This window comes from Camelus bactrianus, chromosome X (assembly GCF_048773025.1).
Source record: "Camelus bactrianus isolate YW-2024 breed Bactrian camel chromosome X, ASM4877302v1, whole genome shotgun sequence".
NCBI lineage: Eukaryota > Metazoa > Chordata > Mammalia > Artiodactyla > Camelidae > Camelus > Camelus bactrianus.
The window spans coordinates 1600595-1617588 of record NC_133575.1 but is presented as its reverse complement, the minus strand read 5'-3'; the positions used below and the strand labels follow the sequence as shown (position 1 = coordinate 1617588).

At 43.5% G+C, this 16994-nt stretch overlaps 1 protein-coding gene across 11 annotated transcripts in view; it reads right to left on the bottom strand.

Moving 5' to 3' along the window:
- The window catches only part of GYG2 (glycogenin 2), a 48546-nt gene that overhangs the window by 13251 nt on the left and 18301 nt on the right, over positions 1–16994 (bottom strand). For 6 of the 11 annotated variants that reach the window (XM_074359456.1, XM_074359458.1, XM_074359455.1 and 3 more), the window contains exons 9-11: positions 11548–11655; positions 10659–10766; positions 142–8064 (exon numbers count right to left, since the gene is read on the bottom strand). In XM_074359456.1, coding sequence (XP_074215557.1) covers positions 7903–8064; positions 10659–10766; positions 11548–11655 — 378 coding nt within the window. In that variant the 3' untranslated portion in view covers positions 142–7902. Of the gene's footprint in view, positions 1–141; positions 8065–10658; positions 10767–11547; positions 11656–16994 lie in introns of those variants that run through there. The other 5 variants (XM_074359462.1, XM_074359463.1, XM_074359464.1 and 2 more) reach the window with 5 other exon arrangements.

Below are 16994 nucleotides of genomic sequence, written 5' to 3'. Positions count from 1 at the left end.
GAGCTGGCTCCCCTGATCTTTTTAAATCTCTGCAGGAAATCTTGGTCACTTTTTTTTTTGCATCCTTTACAAAGCTCCTAGATGCCCCCTTGTGAGTTCTGCTCATCATAAGTCAAACCTCTTTCTTCTCACGGAACGGGCTCAGTGTTCAAATCATACGGCTTTTATTTTGGGGCAGTTCCCTGGTAACATGTTGCAAAACTGAATCTGAGGAAAATAGGCATTTTTCTCAGCAGGTGGCTGAGTTGGAGGGGAAGTAGGGAAAAAAAAAATAAAAAACCCAGGAGACAGGGTGCTCCCTGCAGACTGCCAGAGAGCCAGGACTGTGGCCAGCCGGTCAGCTGGGGGCCCCCAGGAGTCGGGGGACAGAGTTGCTGTACGACTTGTTGGAAGCAAACTCTGTGTCTCCGGGAAGCCTGCAAGTCTGGTCTTGGACTCTTGGCCAAGATAAGCGCAGGGAGGTTTACGATGTTCTGGTGAAGGTTCACGAGTCTCCCTCTCTACCGCAGGCTCTGTTTCTTAGAATTTGCCTGTTTACGACTGGCCTAACCAGTTAGGCCCGCTGCCCTAACTAGGTGGCCACAGAGGCATGACTGACCCCTGCCCTCTCATGTATGCCTGAGTCACCTGGAAACCCAGTTCCCCTCCCCGACAGCCCCGGGGACAGAGCGGTGGAGCAGTGGAGGACTTTGCTTGGGCTGTTTCTGTCCACCTCCCCCACGGTGCTGGCCTGCCTGCTCCTTTGTCTTCCTGCCTCGGCTCCTCTGCCTCTGAATAAAAGCTCTGTGAAAGGGTAAGTATGCTCTGTGGGTCCAGGGAATCCACTCAGCTACCCGAACAAGGCAAATTTCGCAGAGAGGAAAACACAGTCCTCTTGGCCTGGCCCCACATACCAGCCTATTAAACATCCAAGGGCAGGGCTTAACTTCCACAACATACAAACAGCCCGTCCCACGCAATAACAAGAAAGGAAACAAACCCAATGGGCAGAAGACCGAACCAGACATTTTTTGCAAAGGAGGCAAACAGGTGGACAACAGGCACATGGAAAGATGCTCAACATTGCTAAATATCAGAGAAAAGCAAATCAAAGCTGCCATGGCGTATCACCTCACAGCAGTCAGAATGGCCATCACTGAAAAGTCCTCAAATGACAAATGCTGCAGAGGCTGTGGAGAAAAGGGAACCCTCCTACACTGCTGGTGGGAATGCAGTTTGGTGTGGCCACTGTGGAAAACAGTATGGAGGTTCCTCAAAGGACTGAAAATAGACTTATCCTATGATCCAGCAATCCCACTCCTGGGCATGTATCTGGAGGGAAACTTAACTCAAAAAGACACATGCATCCCATGTTCATAGCAGCACTATTTACAACAGCCAAGACATGGAAACAACCTAAATGTCCATCGACCGATGACTGGATGAAGAATCTGTGGTATATTTATACAGTGGAATACTACTCAGCCATGAAAAACAATAAAATCATGCCATTTGCAGCAACACAGATGGACCTAGAGATCGTTATTCTAAGTGAAGTAAGTCAGACAGAGAAGGACCAAATATCATATAATCTCACATGTGGAATCTAAAAAAAAAAATGATACAATGAACTTATTTACAAAACAGAAACAGACTCAAAGACACACAAAACAAACTGATGGTTACCAAAGTAGAAAGGGTGGGGGAGGGACAAATTCCGAGTTTGAGATTTGCAGATACACACTCCTATGTATAAAATAGATAAATAACAAGGTCCTACTGTGCAGCAGAGGGAACTCTATTCAACATCCTGTACTAACCTATAATGGGAAAGAATCTGAAAAAGAGTATTTTTATATGTATACCTGAGTCACTATGCTGTTACCCCAGAAAGTAACACAACACTGTAAATCAACTCTACTTCCATTAAAATAAAATAAAATAAAATAAAATAAAATAAAATAAAATAAAATAAAATAAAATAAAATAAAATTTATCATGCTGTTAAAAAAATCCAGTGGAGGGCTCAGTAGACGGTGCTGACACGATTGGATAGCCACGTGCAAAAAGACAAATTTAGACCCTCAGCTCACACCACAACACGAAAATGAACTCAAAATCCACCAGAGACCTGCACAAAACTTTCTGAAGGAAACTTAGGAGAAAATCTTTGCCCTCTGGAGCTAGGAAGAGATTTTCTAGATAAGACACGGAATGCCTATTTAAAAAAAAAAAAAAAGATACATGAGCATTTATCACATTTCAAAGAGACCATTAAGAAAATGAAAAGAGCAGTTGCCGACTGGGAGAGAATATTTGCAAATGCATGCAACTCCGTAATAAGGCAAATGATCTAATAAATGGGCTGAAGAGGTAAATGGCCACTTTACTAAAGGTGACAGGAATGGGTATTCCGTACATGCAAAGATGCTCAGCATCACTAGCGATCAGAGAAATGCAACCGGAAACCACAGTGGGAGATTGCTCCACACCCACACGATGGCGAGAACAAAAATCAAAATACACTAGGACAAGTTCTGGTGAGAATGTGGAGAAATCAGAACACTCGTCCTTTTTTTTTGTTCTGAGGGTGATTAAAAAGAGAAGTTTGTATATAAAAAAATAAACAACAAGGTCCTACTGTAGAGCACAGGGAACTATATTCAATACCTTGTAATAACCTGTAATGAAAAAGAATAGGAAAACAAATATACACATGTACATGTATGACTGAACCATGATGCTGTGCACCAGAAATGGATACAACGCTGTAAACTGACTGTACTTCAATAAAAAATTAAACTAATTATTTAAAAAAAATACTCAGATGAACTTATTTACAAAACAGAAACAGACTCACAGACAGAAAACAAATGTATGGTAACCAGGGTGAAACGGGGTGGGAAGGGATAAATTGGGAGCTCGAGATTTGCAGCCACTAACTACGACGTGGAAAACAGATAAAGAAAAAATTCATACTGTGCAGCACTGGCAACTCTATTCAGTATCTTGCAGTAACCTACAATGAAAAAGAATACAAAAAGGAATATATATGCATGTATATGCATGACTGGGATATGATGTTGTGCACCAGAAATTGACACACTGTAACTGACTATACTTTAATAGAGAAAAAAAAAGATATTCTGCCTTCTGGAGCCGAAGGGCACCAAAGGGGACCTGGTCCAGATTGGGTGGGGCAGAGAAAACCACCCTGTGGCTCCCACACGCGGCTCCAGGTCTTGCCTCTTCCCCACATCAGCTCCTCAGCTGCCCCTTTATCTCTGGATGGCCGCCGACGTGGGCTCACCACACATTCTTCATCCTGCTGACGCCATCTGGGCGAGTTCTGGTGGCCGAAACACAGACGCCCGACTGGGAGACAGGACCCCGTGCCATCGGCAAGGAAACCCCAAACGCTTCCTCACCGCACTGAGAATATCCAGTGTTCCAATCAGCCCGTGTCAGAGGTCAGCCTGCCCGACATAAACGGTCAGATGCTAGGTAGGGAAGCAGGGGCCGCCTCCCTGTAGGGGGCCAAGGAGAGACACCAAGCAGACATCAGCTTGGGGGTGAAGGTGTCAGCCATGGGAAAGGAAAGCAAGGATGGAGACGCAGGTGCGGTGCTGACAGGGGACCACAGGTAGCAGCCAGCCCTCCGAGACCGCTTGCAGGACCGCCCCCCTGCCAGACTCACAAAGCCACCAGAGACTCCCTAAGCAGGAGACCTGGTGTCTGTGATACCCTGTGAGGTCTAATCAAGGACGCGATGCCCCAGCGGGCTTCTTTACCAGCCACCCATAACCAGCTCCCTGCCCCCCATGCGAAAAGAACACCCACAAACAAGCCTGGCTCTTTCCAGACGCTCTGCAGACTCTCTGCTCTAAATTCTGGGAAGCCTTTGTTCCTTCACTCCGACCGCAACCGCAGAAGAAACCCACTCGAATGCAAAAACAAATTCAACGTCTGTGTTCTCCTTGGATGGAGGCCAGGGAAACCCAGTCATGAGGGCTGCGTCAGGCCAGGAGCCAGTAAGGAAGAGAGGAATCCAAGAAAGAGATGATGGTGTATATCCCGCCGGGCAAAGAGGCTCTTGCTGATGAGATGGTACTGAACTTCTGTGGGGAAGTAAATTTTGTGTAACCCAGAAATGCCAGGGGAGCCTCAAATATTTCAGAGGGGTCTATAGTGTATTCCCAGATGATCTGATTATATTAAACATACTGATTCTTTCTGTTCATCATCTTGGTTAACAATCCGTGCTGTCTTCAAGATACCACTGGTATATTTTTTGGCTCCTGAACTTAAAAGAAGATGTGTTTCTGCTACAAACACCCCAATATTCACAGCAGCACTATTTACAATAGCCAAGACGGTGAAACAACCTAAATGTCCATCCACAGATGACTGGATAAAGACATTCTGTTATATTTATACAATGGAATACTACTCAGCCGTAAAAAAGAGTGAAATTATGCCACTGGCAGCAACATGGATGGACCCAGAGATCGTCATACTAAGTGAAGTCAGTCAGACACAGAAAGACAAATATCACATAATATCACTTATATGTGGAATCTTAAAAAATGGGGCATTATAAACTCATCTACAAAACAGAAACAGACGCGCAGACGTGGTGAACAACCATGTTTACTGGTGGAAAGGGGGTGGGAAGGGATAAATTTGGGAGTAGAGATTTGCAAATGTTAGCCACTCTATATAAAAATAGATTAAAAACAAAGTTCTTCTGCACAGCACAGGGAACTATATTCAGTATGTTATAATAACTTTTAATGAAAAAGAAGATGAAAACAAATATATGTATGTATATGCATGACTGGGACACTGTGCACCAAAAATTGACACACTGTAACTGACTGTACTTCAGTTTAAAGAAAGAAAAAGAGGATGTGTTTTATCTGCAAAATATATTTCACGTCCTAGGTCTAATTTGGCGCTGCAGCAAAGTCTTTCAACAGATGTGGTCTGTGCCAAGAAAATATTCCAGTTTTGTTTCTCAGAACGATGGGAAGACTTGGTGTATGAAACATCCAGTTTCCAAGCATAAGGCACTAAGAACAAATTGCACTGTGTGCTAGAGAGTAGAGAGCTAGGAACTCAGAAAGGAGAACTCATCTACCTTTCCCAAGTCAGGTGTCATAGCTACAGGAAACTCCATTTTCCTCCAACGAGTTGGCAATTCCAAACCAAAACTCGTTAGCACTGGGACAACCCATGCGCGTTCCAGCCCCAGACGGCGGCGGTGTCAGCGGGTTCAGACCAAGCCACTTGGAGGAACAAAAATGTCGTATTGCGCTCATCTAAATCTACACATCTTAATCCAGCTGACCGCGTCAGCACACACGGAAACGCGTTTTCTCCCCATGCCGTCTCATCCTGGCCGAGAATAACTGGGACTATTTCTAGAACAATTAAATTAAAAAAAAAATGCTTTCTATGTACCAAAACATTAGTGATAGTATAGGTCGAATCATCTCTCTCAGGGATTCGACTTAGATAATTCTGTACTCATTACACAGCGTGGGCTCTGGGACTGGGATTCTGCAGGAAATAACACAGGATTATACCTTTTTGAGGGGTGCTATTTAGAAGTCCTTAAAATGTTCTTGAAGGTTCTCCTATGTTTCCATGTATTGACTGAGGACATGTCACACTGACTGCCATTTAGAGAGAACTCAACAACCATGTGGATGGGGAGATGGATGGAAGGATGGGTGGATGGGTGGATGGACGGGTGAATGGATGGATGGCTGAATGGATGGAGGGATGATGGATGAGTGGGTGGATAGGTGGGTGGGTGGATGGGTGGACAGATGGATGGGTGGATGAATGAGTGGATGGGTGAGTGGATGGATGGGTGGATGGATAGATGGATGGATGGAAGTATGGGTGGATGAATAGGTGGATGGATGGATGGATGGACAGATGAATGGTTGGATGGACGGATGAGTGGATGGATAGGTGGGTGGATGGATGGATGGGTGGGTGAATGGATGGATGGATGGGGGCTGAGAAGCCAATGCTAGGAAAATGGGCGGCTTCCCTAGAAAGTCCTTATGAGATTTCCAAGGGTAAGAAGTAAATAGTTCTCCTCACTTTACTGCTACTATCAATTCTGAAAAACCCAGTGGGCCATTTAAATATACTGCAGGACAAAGGCAGCCACATTTACATAAATATTATTCTGATGGCTCAGAACACCACACGCAAACACACAGCAGAAGGAGACCCCACTGCTGTTCTAAAATTTACTTGCAACGTGCGAGCCCTCGTCCCAATCTGGGGATGAACCGTAGATGCAAGACAGAAGTCTGTGTTGAGTGTACACCTTCGGCCAATGAGCCACCAGCCATGCGTATGAACCCTCTTCTCCAGAGGAGCCAGAGCAGGCTCAGCTGCTCACCAGCAGTTGTGGATGTCAGTCTCAGCTTGTTGCTCACAGTCAACCCCACGGCACACAGCACCAACGTTGTTTCCCCAGAACAAGTGTACGGGATTACCCTGATGGCTGGTGACCATCTCAGCAACCTGCCAATGGCTATGTCCGTATGGCTATTTCCAGTTAGACCCTGAAGCATCCTGTGTGCGAAACCAAGCATGACTGTAGATCGTTAACCACCCACACACCCAGAGACAAAGCCTCCCCGGTCGCTCACACTTCGCACAAGCTAAGGCCACAAGTGACGTCGTAAGCTCACCCAGATCCCCTGACCCAGAGGGTAAACCGCTCGGGGGTGAACAGTGGGAGCAGACACGTCGAATGAAGCTTAAACACAGCCCTCTGCCCTTCTTCCAAACCTGTGTCCACTCATGAGTTTCAACAGGACATGTACGATCAATAAACCGTCCAAACGTTTCCAAGCCGCATTTCTTGTCTTCAGGACAGCAACGGACATCTGGCTTTAATCATCCTTGTGGCGGCCATGCACGGGGAGACCCCATGAGAGGTTCCACCATACCGCGTTAACTCACAGACCTTGGATACGTCTGAAGCTGACGCTTTCTCCTGGAATAAAGCATCCAGAGTCACAAATTGAGAACTGTCCCAAAATAACTGAGTTGAAATGGCTTGGGGGAACGCAGTCACTCCATCTGTTATCTTGAAGTGAGGTAGCGAGACCCAGTAAAGGGCAGTCCCGAGTCCTGGACCTCGAATGCAGCTGCCTCTAGACAAGGAGCCTCTCCAGATCCTGTGACCGCAAGCACGTGGTCACCAGACATCACTCACTGTCAACCCTTGGTTCTTCTAAACCAGTAGGTAAACCAGTTCTGAAGAGGTTACCTCTCCCAGGTCAGTTAGAATCTTCCTTCCAAACACCTCTGGCAGGTCCAAAAGGGGTAGTCCATCACTGCTGGGTTATGTGGAAGAGAAACCACAGCCGTGGTGTTTCTCCGCCATGCGTTGCAAAGTCTAAACCAGAGTCACGCTCAAGATGTCTGAACATCTACTTAGTCTTAAAGGAAAGAACATTTCATTCTGGACGGTTCCCAGGGGGCAAAATGCATAGACGAGTGTTATGAGCTTTGGGACATACGTTCTGCAGAGACATCTAACCCTCCATAGGATACATATTGTAGACTCTGTCACAGGAAGCATCCCTGAGCTCCTTCGAGCAAGACCAGAGACTCTTACCTGGAGTCGACCAGAAGTTTATTTCTGCTCCCTTCTGCGGACAAGATGTAAAGAAAAGAGACTTCCCAGGGAAGCCAGGAGACACAGGTGGCTGGGATCCCATGGGACTTCAAGCTGGGTTTCTGATGGACCATGTTATATAGGTGAGGCACTCAACTTGGTCAATCGTCAATAGAGGCACACTGTTGGAGAGCCTTTCCCTTTGGAAGGGCTCGAGGTGTTTACGGAACAGGACCACACAACAGAACATGGTGTGACCACATACCACCTCACTGCAAAAAGCGATCCAGCTTCTCCTGAATGCGGGCAAAGGCGTCCTTCCCCATGTAATCGATGCGTCCCTCCTCCCACTTCCTCCGCTGCTCCTCGGGACTAAGCACCTTGACTTTTTCTTCGATGGAAATCTCAGACACAGAGATGGCCAGGTCCACCTAGGGGAGACAAGTCCACAGGAGATGGTTTTAGAAACTGTCGTCACAGAGGACTGGATAAAGAAGTTGTGGTATATTTATACAATGGAATACTACTCAGTCATAAAAAAGAATGGACTATTGCCATCTGCAGCAACATGAACAGACCTGGAGGTTATCATACTAAGTGAAGTAAATCATAACAGAGAAAGACAAATATCATATAATTTCTTTTATGTGGAATCTTAAAAAAACCACAAATGAATGTATTTACAAAACAGAAACAGACTCACAGACACCGAATACAGACTTATGGTTACTAGAGGGGAAAAGAGGTGGGAAGGGATAAATTGGGAATTCAAGGTTTGCAGATACTAACTACCATATATAAAATAGATAAACAACAAGGTCCTTCTGTATAGCACAGGGAACTATAATCAATATCTTGTAGGAACTTACAATGAAAAAGAATATGAAAAGGAATGTATGTATGTATGTGTGTGACTGGAACATGATGCTGTGCACCGGAAATTGACATTACACTGTAAACTGACTCTACCTCAATTAAAAAAAAAAAAAAGAAGAAGAAGACATTATCATCGAAGGTTGAAAGCCAGCCCGGGCACCCACCCGGCTCAGCAATCTGTTCTACAGATGAACCTCACTGCTCAGGGGGACAATGCCAACTGTTAGAACTTTGCTTTTGAACCAAACACATGCTGAATCGAGTAGAACCTTCCGACGAGAAGATGCTTCTCTGGCCTGAGATTTTTGAAATTTTATAATTATAGTTGTATCTGTGGCCACTAGTCCCTGAGATGTGTTTTAACGTCTGGCCACATACTTTTTTAACGTCACACACATACTTACACAATTGACTTAACAGTCCCACCCCCCCCAGAAAAGCTGTCTCGCCGTAGGTGAGCCAACCATGTGGAACAAAGGAAACGTTCTCCTCACGTAAATAAAGCCTAGGATGTTTTGGACTGCCTGCCAAGACCACTTGAAATCACAATTTCAATATATTTTTTTTCCCCTTGCCATGGCAGGATTTCCATCCTCTTAGGGAATACGTGTAAGAGAATATATAAATATAGAAACGTGTAAACATACACACACACACCCCTGACTTTTGGTTGGCACTGAAACAGATCAACAAAAATAAGAGAGACATTTGCTTTAAACATTCTTTAACAAAAATTAGAAAAAGACTTTAAAAAATATGCACGTGGTGATAATAATTATATATATTTATAATTAATAATATATATTTGTAATTAACATATAATATATAGTATATTTGTAATTAGTAATATATATTGTTTATAATATAAGATGTATTATTTATAACTAATAGTATATATTATATATATAATAATATACACTATATAGTAGTTATAATTATCAATACATAATACATTTATAACTAATACATTACTTATAATTAATATGTGTTATTTATAATATATATTTATAATGTAATATATAATATAATTATAATTTATAATATATATTTATAATAATATATAATAGTTATAATTTATAATATATATTTAGAATTAATATATAATATAGTTATAATTTATAATATGTGTATTATTAACAATCAATTATAATTAGTAATATATTATATTTATAATTATATATATAGAGAGAGAGACAGAGGAGGGCACTGAAGCTGAAACAGGTGCCACCCAGATGCTGGATGGGTGAGAAAGGGATCTCGGACATCCAGTCTCCAGAACTATGAGAAATAACGTGTCTCCTGTTCATCCAGACTATGGTATTTTTGTTACAGCAACCCACGCTGACTAAGACACAAGTCAGCATTCAATTTCTTGTCATGAGCTGTAATGGGAAAGAAATCGAAAAAATATCTATGTCTGTCTGGATATAGATAACTGAATCTCTCTGCTGTACACCAGAAACTAACATTGTAAACTGACTACACGTCAATGAAAAAAAAATTAGACTTAAAAACAGACACAATACAAAAAATCAACAGTAATTTTCATCATAAGCCCCCACACTCAGCTCTAGAGGTATTTTTGCTAGGAAAGATCAAAAGGTGTCATTAGATCATTGTGAGAGAAAAAACATTAGCCATCGCCTTCATTAACTACATCATCGGAGAGTCTAAAGTTTAAGAGCAGTATCTGTTACGAGGAAGTGTCAGAAGAATGCATCTCTCCTTTCCTTCAAGAAGAAATCACTGCATGCTCGATTTGGATCAAAGCGTTCCCCGGCCCACCAAATTTCCCAGCTATTAGGGCCTTCTTTTTAGACCCGCCGTGCACTAGCGTCCAAGCTCACGCTGCGAGAAAACATCGCATAGCCTCTCAGCTTCAATTACTATTTGCAGATCAGCTTTGCAAGAGAGAAGGGGCCATGATTATCAGAGCTGAGGACAGCAGGGGAAAAAAGTGGACCAATCACCCAAGGCAAACAGCAGAGAGAAGACGGGTGGATCTAAGGCAGCAGGAGAGGCAGACGGCCTCTCATCTCATCAAGTGAGGCTGGAATTGGAGGTAACGGCCGGTGCGCGGTACAGCCAGCCCCAGGGATATCAGAGAGCATGCAAGAGAGCTGGATGAGGCAAATGGTTCGGACACCACCTCCAAAGCGTCCGGAGGACTGGGGTCCCTGGTGGCATCCACAGGGCGTTCTGGGCTTGCTTCCAAGGGTTCCTCACGTGGGCCACCTTCTGCTTTATCCGCGGGCGGCTAGAAAGATAACCATTCCATCGTTAGTCTGCAGTGGGCTTCAGAGAACGGCAGTCTTACCCAAAATGACAGAGAACTCTTTTCCCTGCAGAAAACAAGGTGGAAGGAATGGCTGGTGCTAACTCAGCAGCCCACTGAGTATGTTCCAGCACTCCTCCCTTCTCCCCGGCCGCCCAGCCTTTCCTGCCTGAGATGAGAAGCCAACAGTTCTTATGCAAGGTACCAAAGTCACCTTGTCAGAGAGGGGTTCGATTAGTTTATCCCCGATGTCTACGGAAGCATTGAACTCAGACGGTCTCTCATTGAGTTAAAGAGTCCACCTGGGTTCACTCTTTTGTGGACATATGTTAACAAAAGCCTGGATTCATGAGGGTCAATTTAGAGGAAAAAAAGGGAAAATCATAATCCTTGAATACTGATTGGAAACATGGGTCCAAAGTTGTGCCATGAATTAAAAGAAAGTCAAGGGACAGATATATACTAGATGATGCTTCATTTTTTTCTTTTCTGATTCTTCCTAAAGCAAGATATAAGAGAATGACCCAGTGACCAACACAAGACTCCAGTGACGGAGGAGGGAAGGAATCTGAAGTGACAACCAGGTCTCTTCTCTAATAACTGACTCATCACAACCCAACTGGAAAAAGCATTCAGGGAAGCGATGGGATGGAGAAGGAACGCAGGGGCCATCTCCTTCGGTCGCGAGAGTGGACACAGACACGCGGAGAAACCCGCAACACGGAGAGAGAGGGGCGTGCTTTAGAAACAGGACGGGGTGTACCGAGCTGGTCTGGGTCTCTGTGAGGTCTGCGAACTGAGGGGAGGCTGGTGACAAGGGGTCACACATCACTCCAGCGGAAGTCTCAGTTTCAGGCCAACCTATCATCTGCTATAAAGAAAAAAAAAAAAGCGAAAGCCAGTTAGGACAAGCAAATAACTGAAAACAACCTATCTGGGTTGTTTTGTGGTGTTTTGCCTCCACGATGCAAATACGGCTTGCCGAGGACTAGTGGCCCGGCACTGTGCCCACTGTCACTAGTTTCCACTTCCCGGACATGGGCTCACATTCAACTCGTGTCCAGGCTCCTTGTATCTAAGCGGGACCACGGGATGAATTCTCACCCCGGATGCTGAGGACATGTGACGAGAGTCACCCTCCGACTGGGTGGTGAGGTGATGCACCCTCTTCCTACCCTCTGTCCCCACAGGTCAGGTAGATAGCAAGCTCTTGCCCACAACCTCTTCCAGTTTCAGCGGGAATTCCACAAGACGATGAAACGCCACAGAAAACTATCTGAGCGACTGTCTTCTTGGCTCTCCCAAGGACGGTACGTAGCTCAGACCATCTCAGGGCTTCCTCGGGAGCCTAACTCTCTCTCAAGGAGCCACCCAGGACAAGGACTTCCCTAGGAGCTGATGGAGCAGAGCGATGGAAGGCTCCTGGATCCCGGGATGACCGTGTGGAGCAGAGCACACCTTTGCCACCTTGGCTGAGCGGGACACAAACAAGATACAGACTCTTGCATATTTAGGGGCTATTTGTTACAGCAGCTGGCCCACTCTGATGAATTCAGGGTCAGGGGCCAAGCCTGTGCCCCCAGCCTGGAGTCCAGTAAAACCTAAAGGTTCCAGCAACATAACGTACAAGTGTCAGCCACAGAGAATAGAGAATGTGGACACACTTGTGTGTCCTCGCTGCAAACACACAGCAGAAATTGCGTGGTGGGCTGGGGTGACCCCTAATGTGGGCTTCTCTGCCTGACCAGCATCCTAAGTGAGTCTCCACCCTGGGAATGCAGATTCTCCAACCACAGTCCCAGAGGTTTTGAGCGAGCTGACCTGAGATGGAGGCTGGCAAAGCACAGACCCAGCTCCCGAGTCTCTGATCCCAGCTTTCCCATTCTGCAGGAAGTCCAGGTCATCCCTGTGTTAATGGAGGCACCTATTTACGCGTTCAAAGGATATTCACAGAGAGCTGAGTACGAAGAAGAAGAGTGGGCTGCCAGCATGAGCCCTGCCGTGTGCAGCTTACTGTCAGAGGACAGAGATGGACTTTCTGCAAATAACAACTAAAATGACAATCTGCAAGAAATCCTGTAAAGGAAAATGACAGAGAATCAAAAGCAGGTTTATCAAGGTCACACTGACCTTGTTGGAAGGGAAAGGACTCCTGAAGGAGTAACATCTCAAACGAAGTCTTAGAGCCGAACAGGAGACGGGGTAAGAAAGAGAACATGCTGAGAAAAACAGAACAGCATGTGCTAATGTCCTGAGGCAGAGGTAAAGGAGAGGTAAGAAAGTGAAATAAGTTTGCTGTAAAAACTGGACAAAAGTAACCTCTCCCCAAAAGTCATTTTTGGTGAAATTCAGTAAAAAAAAAAAAAAAAAAAAAAAAAAAAAATTTAATGTAGAAGATAACCCTGTATTCATGAAGTTGCTTTCTGTTAATTCTGATTTTTCTATCTCTTAAACTTGAAAGTGGAAATTAAAATATGGGCTCTTTATTCTCAATCGTGATGGTATGTCAAATCCAAATATTAAAGTTAAGTGCTAACAATTACTCTTGGAAGCAAAAGGGTAACGTTATCCACGACATTAAAGACCAGGATAATAGCAAGCCTTTTTCACGAGGTGTTCAAGACAGATTCTTAAATTGTACTCATTAGCTTCTTAGGTATTTATTCCTTTTAATTTTCACAACAGCCCTATGAGGCGAATGGTTTGAGTCCTTCTCTTACTGGTGAAAAGTTTAATTTGCAGACAGAGATACTCATTAAACACACCAGAGGCAGTGAGTAAGAGAGACAGGGGTTTGAACACACACCTATCGGACCACCAAGCCCACTCCAAGCCTGATACAGCCCACGTCATTACTACATCCTACACTATGGTCCACAGAACATATCATTTCCCCCTTTAGGGAAATGTTCCTAAAGGAATGATGTTCCTTTAGGGGGGAAATGATGGATGAGATAATTGCACTATTATACAAATACAAATACCATACAAATAATTTCCTTATTAAGTCAGTGTTGGAGAGTGGCAATCAGTGTTCTAGATTTGAAACCTGACAGCCTTTTTTTTTTTTTTTGAAAGCGCTGGATACATTACTCACTGTCTCGGAGCCCTAAACTCTTTAATAATACATAGCATAGCCATCTGCTGTAATTGACAAGTGGAGCGATTAGCCTGGCGAACAGACAGTGCCAGAAGGTTTGAGTCATCTCGGAAAGATTCGTTTCAAATCGGATTAGGGAACACACCAATTCTGTCACCTTAATTTCTCTCCGCAAAGAACAGATAAATAAATTCTGTGTGGGCTGTCGTGACATGTTATCCTTCCCTGGAAGTGATTTAACTCCGGGTTATCGATTTGATAAGAAATGATAAAATAAGACGACGTTTCCGTTGGTCTTCTGCAGATAAGTTAGACGCTTACAAATTTAACTTAAGCAGGAAAAGAAGTTACGTCGACTCATGCTAATCTATCTGAACAAGACCACAGGTTTATTTAAAAATAATGACCATAAATGACTGAAATACAAACTGAAAAGTATACAATAAATATTCCCCATACTCTTCCTAGCAACAAATAGGGACTTCCTTCTTTACGTGTGCAGAAAGCCAGGAGGGAATTCTGAGACAAGGATTTAATAATACCACGGTGCAAAGCCAGCCTTTCAGAAAGTTGTTGGCAGGCTTGCAAACACACCTGTGTACAATGCGACTTTCACAAACAGCATTTATTTTTGTCCTTAGATGATCAGTGTTTCACCGATTCATACCCTTAACGAGCTGCCGGAAGCTTGGGTCATCTTGAAGAGAGAGACTCTGGGACTGGAAACAATTCATAGGATTCTTGGCTCAAAGGACAGAGGGGGGGGGGGCTGAAGGGTGCAGAGTAGCTTAAGAATCAAAGTACTTTCAGTCTAGACTGATGAAAACAGAGGACATCGTAAAGGCAGATGACGCAGGGAATGGGTACCCCCCAGACAGATACAGGATGCTCACAGACACAACCTGAGCAGAGACAGTTAGAACAAAAAGAAGACGCACTCCTTAGCATCATGCGCTACAACCTCGTGAAAGTTAACTGCTGCTGGAGGTGGTGAAAGCTAAAAATATAAATACAGAAATCTGCTCGAGAACCAAAGAGGGATTTTTTCCACTTTCAGCAATGGGTAAAACTACTTACTTGCCAGTAAATTTCATGCCGAAAAGAACTCAAAAGACTGGACGCCCCCAAAATGCATATATGTATAATATGTGTATAATGCATACATCTAGCATCGTATTTCACCTCCAGGCAACTAAGAGGTTATAGCTGAGGGGAGAGCAGACGTTTTGGCAGTCCTATGAGGCTGAGGAGTCCGTAATTGATGAGGTATCCAGGAGGGACCCGCTAAACACCGCAAGAGACTCCTTTCACCGGGGATTCTACTGAAATGAGAATCAGAAAAAGACCAGCTCTCACGAATACTGAAGCTCAATTTCACTCCAAATTGACCTCTAATAGGGTGTGGGCAAGCCACCTGCCCCCCCCCAAAAAAAACCCACAAGAAATGCTCTCTGGATATGATAATACGATGCAGAGCCTCAAATTATCCCCACAGTGCTTCCATATACAATGTCTTGCAGTCCATCAAAAATTAAGCAGCATGTGGCAAGACAAGACCATATGACTGAAAACCAAGAGGAAACAAAGTCAAAGCACAAAAACAGATCCACGTGAAATGCAGACGTATGATTTCTGTAGACTACAGCTGAATATGAGAAATACTTTAAATAAAGGGACAAGTTGAACATATTCAAGGGAGTACTGAAAACCCCCTCTTAAACGTTTGATGTTTATTTGAACTAAAAATACAGTAACTGAAATAAAGCAGGCAGGATGTAGGTCTAATCTAACAACTGATTAGACGCAGCCGAAGAGAAGATTAGTTAAGTGGAAAACAGGCCCGTAGACTGAAGCACGGGAAGACAGATGGGAGAAGTGTGTCCCAGATAAAGGCACAAGATGAAATTCCTACTGTTGATGTAACTGGAATCACAAACGTTTAGGGGAGGAGGAGGAGGGGGGAGACAGAGAAAGGGCAGAAGGGACACAAATTCAAGAAGAGCTACAAACCCCAAGTAGGTTACATACAAACAATAAAAACCCAGAGTCATTATGAGAAAACCGATAAAAACCATAGCCCAAGAGAAAAAAAATCTTAAAAGCAGCCAGAGCAAGAAGACACATTACTTTCTGACGTATACACGTGAGGCTGGAAGATGAATTCCTGGAGAAATAAAGGAAGTCAGAAGATTTTGAAATATCTTCCTGCTTATCATTGTAAGATAATTGCCTAGTGAGCATTCTATACCCTTGGTGGGAATGTAAATTGGTGCAGCCACTATGGAAAATAATATGGAGGCTCCTTAAAAAACTAAAAATTGAGTTACTATATGATTAAATGATCCCACTTGTGGGTATGTATCTGCCTAAAACTCTAGTTTGAAAGATACATGCACCCCAATGTTCATAGCAGCACTATTTACAATAGCCAAGACATGGAAGCAACCCAAGTGCCCATCAGTAGATGACTGGTTTAGGAAAATGTGGTATATATACACAATGGAATAGTACTCAGCCATAAAAAAGAATGAAATAATGCCATCTGCAACAACATGGATGTACCTGGAGATCGTCATTCTAAGTGAAGTATGCCAGACAGAGAAAGACAAATGTCATATGACATCATTTATATGTGGAATCTAAAAGAAAATGATACAAATGAACTTATTTATAAAACAGAAATAGACTCACAGACATAGAAAACAAACTTGTGGTTACCAAAGGGGAAAGTGGGGGAGGGATAAATTGGGAGTTTGGCATTAACATGTATGCAGAACTATATATAAAATAGATAACCAACAAGGTCCTACTGTGCAGCACAGGGAACTATATTCAATATCCTGTAATAACCTATAATGGATAAGAATCTGAAAATGAATATATACATATATACATATATATATAATATATATATATGTATCTATCTCTTCATCATTGTGTCATACACCCAAAAGTAACACAGTAGTGTAAATCAACTACACTTCAATAAAAAACAGGATTCCATACCCAGTGAAATATGGTCCAAAATGAAGGCATTTTCAGATACCTGCACTGAGGGAATTTAATAACCCTGAACTGAAATATATAATAAAGAGAGTTCTATGAGAAGA